General features: G+C 40.2%; 1 protein-coding gene across 1 annotated transcript in view; it reads right to left on the reverse strand.

The window, feature by feature from the left end:
- The window catches only part of LOC103800094 (RING finger protein 151-like), a 6,939-nt gene extending 5,017 nt beyond the window's left edge, over positions 1-1,922 (reverse strand). Inside the window, exons 1-2 of the mRNA XM_009072457.1 lie at positions 1,898-1,922; positions 818-1,043 (exon numbers count right to left, since the gene is read on the reverse strand). Of these exons, the coding sequence (XP_009070705.1) occupies positions 818-1,023 (206 nt within the window). The 5' untranslated portion in view covers positions 1,024-1,043; positions 1,898-1,922. The remainder of the gene's footprint in view (positions 1-817; positions 1,044-1,897) is intronic.
- Between the last annotated feature and the right edge of the window lie 1,511 nt (positions 1,923-3,433).

The raw sequence follows: 3,433 nt of genomic DNA on the forward strand, positions 1-3,433 counted from the left end.
GGAAAGGGCCAACAACGACTAGTTCAACTGCCTGACCAGTTACGGAAGTCGCCCGTGACAACAGCCTGCCCTGCGTGACAAGGTGGCTCACAACAGACATTCTTATGGCTAAAGATCCTTTAATAAAAGGATTGGAAGGTTAGAAGTTTGTTTCCCATCTCCAGGAATTATTCCTTACAAACCCCACTATCTAGATAACCATCTAGATAAGTCTGAAAAGAAAAAAGCTAAAGAGTGTGTAGTTACTGTTGTCAAGAGTTGCTTTGCTTGTTCCCTCTAAAATAAAGTTTGGGAAAATTTTGATGCTGCAGAAGACAATCAGAATAATATCCAGACAGATATCTAGAATCAGCATTCAAAATGTGAGTGTGTCTTACCACCACTGTGAGGGTGGTGAGATACTGGAACAGGTCACCCAGGGAGGCTGAGGATGCCCCAACCCTGGCAGTGTTCAAAGCCAGGTTGGATGAAGCCTTGAGCAATCTGGTCTAGTGGGAGGTGTCCCTGCCCATGGCAGGGGGTTGGGACTAGATGATTTTTAAGGTCCATTCCAACCCCTTAACATTCTATGATTCTAAGGTATAAAAAGGTGAACTAACTAAGCGTTCTTCCAGTTTTGAAGTCTTAGCAACTTGAAAGTTAGTTGTAATAAACAGAAAACGCCAGTGCTTTCACACAAGTGATCAGTTTCTGCCACGGGCACATTGGATAAAGTCAATCTGAGTGACAGGAAGTGACAAGAGATGAAACTGCACAAGCAAAACTGAGACATAGTAACTTTGTGTGATTTCAACATACAGTGAGAGGTGTTGCATACCTGTAGAGAGGTCGTAGCAGAGACACATCAATCATCTGCCTGTCCTCGGGGCAGTTGCTGTGGTGAACAAGCCAGCCGTGTATGCAGGCGGTGCAGAACGCGTGTTCGCAGGGAGCCTGCAAGGGATCTTCCAACACGTCACGGCAGATGGAGCACAGCAGCCCTTCATTGACATAGCCAACGAAGCGCTCAATGTCATAACCCATGCTTTCCACACACTGCTGACCTACCACAAAAAGCACACAGAGAAATGAAGCAGACTTTGTCCTGAGTCTGTATGGTTAGTGCCACATAAAGGCCTGAAAGCAATTCTAGAGGTATGGAGACCTTCATGTGAATAAAGAACTTTGGAGGTGGGAATGCAAACACTGACATACTTCGGAGACTTTCAGATTGAAGTGAGAATTTGAGGATTGTATTGCTGGATGTCAGAATCCCAATTTTATATCAAGATTCTCTGAACTCTAAAAACAAAGACTTTAGCAAACAGTTGAGCTGTGCTTGTTCAATAACTATTACTGGACATGATTGTAGCAGCCACTGTGAAACATACAGTTTCTATTTACATGATTTCGAGTGGAAGCAGAAACATCATAGAAGTTCAAATGCGAATTTCTGGTTTAATGCCTAACAAACTTACAAAACACTGTCCTTACAGACAGTAGCTTTGGGCCATCCTGATCTATGAACTACACATCACTTAAGATACTGCTTCCATACTGAGAAAAAGATTCTCTGCTCGTTGTAAACTTCTGTTCCAGAGGGAACAGCATGAAATCTCCACATGCCTAAAGAAGTAATCAATACTCAGGAAGTAAAATAAGCCAAAACTGCAGGTGACTCTGAAATCAGGAGGAGCTAATGTCTTCTCCTACAGGGTCTGTTTTTTCCTTCATCAAAATCCTATCATGAAAATCCTAGTGTAATTTGGTAACACTTCCTAGAACTCACTTAAAAGAATAATGTTTTAAGCTCCACATTGCTCCTTAACATACTTTTGTAAACACCCTGAGACTCATGAAAGAGGTTTTCATTAGTTATGAAGTTTTCTAAGTAAAACAGAAAAGGAAGATATCTTACTTTTGTAGGTTTTACTACATATATATGTCGTTTGTCCAAACACCTCAGAAACAGTTTTCTCATCAGTTAGGCATGGAGTACTTCCCCCAGTTTCTCTTCACTGCTTTATTATGCCTATGAGAAAAATTACAAAGGGTAAGGTTTAGTAGTGTTCCTAAGTTACTGAGTCCCATGTCTAACCAATCAGCTGCTGAATAGGTGCTGTCCCAGCAGCCCATTAAAACCTGGTATTTCAAAGCAAGCCACTGAAAAACCTACAGTTCAACACAAGAGATCTGACTAGATTAGAGGGAATAAAATCATCAGTGTCTCTTTCAATTACTACTGATGCAGATACCACAAAACTGAACACCTGCTGCCACTCGACTTTGAAGCCTTACAGTTTTGTTTGCAAGACTGATGACAATATAATTCAGTATATTGAAAAGTATCAACTGAAATCTGGTAAAATTGTGTTCCTTAAAAAGGTGGAAGCTTCTTATCTAACCTGTTTTTATCTGGTCATGACATGCAGTGCATTCTTAAAACAAAACTATTACAGTCAGGTTCATTGCACTGACAAATACCATTGCTCTGATGTGCAGCTCAACTGCACACTGAAAACAAAAAAGGGATATAAAACATAAAGGATGCCATTACTTAAATCCCTTAAGGTGGTATCTAGCAACTGCAAGGCTAAAGACTAATGTCAAATATTCCTCTAAAAGGAAAAAAGAACTTTGCAATTCCTCTTCATGAATACAACATAAAACTGAAATCCACGTGGATTCCTGACCACATCTCTGGCAGATTTTATGGGCTGTATTTAGCTCTGTGCTTCTGTGGCTACATTGCCACCAACAACACAGGGAAGCTAAATTTACAGGTATCTGGGATATGCTGCTCCTTTGGTCACAGCATGGACATTCTTGGGTCTGCTCAAGAAAATCCATATCATGAAGATGATAAACAATTATTTTCACACTGTTGTTTCCTTGTATGTTTTTACAGGTCTCCCGCAAAGACAGGAAACTCAGGACTTTGCTAGTTCAGTGAAAACACGACGAGCATTATCTTTGCACAAAGCTGTGACTGTAAGGACAGCAAGGACCACCCAGGAAACTAAAAAGCAAAGACCAATGCTAATTATCAGTAAGGAGAATGTGAAGTCAAGTATTAGTTTCCAATACCGATAAAAACACTGAAACACAACAAACAGTATGCATATGCTGGAGGACTGTTAAACCGTGAGCCTAACATTTTGTTTTGTTTGGTGGATCTCAGAGGATTCTGCTTTTAGAAAACTTTCAAGGACATACATCAGAAGTCAACAAAACTAAGTATTTTTGCTGTCCTAGTTTCTACTCTACCAGAATTGTGGATGCTGTAGAGCTACATTTTGCACACGTGTTGCTGATCCCTGAGGACTAAATCTTCAAGACAATCTTTGGCATATTTTAGCAATTTTGAAGTCTAACAGAATACGGGAAAGACTCTTTTTACCAAAGCTGAAAAAAAAACTTTACTTGTGCTTGACAAATAAAAAATGAAGCACAA

This window comes from Acanthisitta chloris, unplaced genomic scaffold, assembly GCF_000695815.1.
Source record: "Acanthisitta chloris isolate BGI_N310 unplaced genomic scaffold, ASM69581v1 scaffold44463, whole genome shotgun sequence".
Classification (NCBI taxonomy): Eukaryota; Metazoa; Chordata; class Aves; order Passeriformes; family Acanthisittidae; genus Acanthisitta; species Acanthisitta chloris.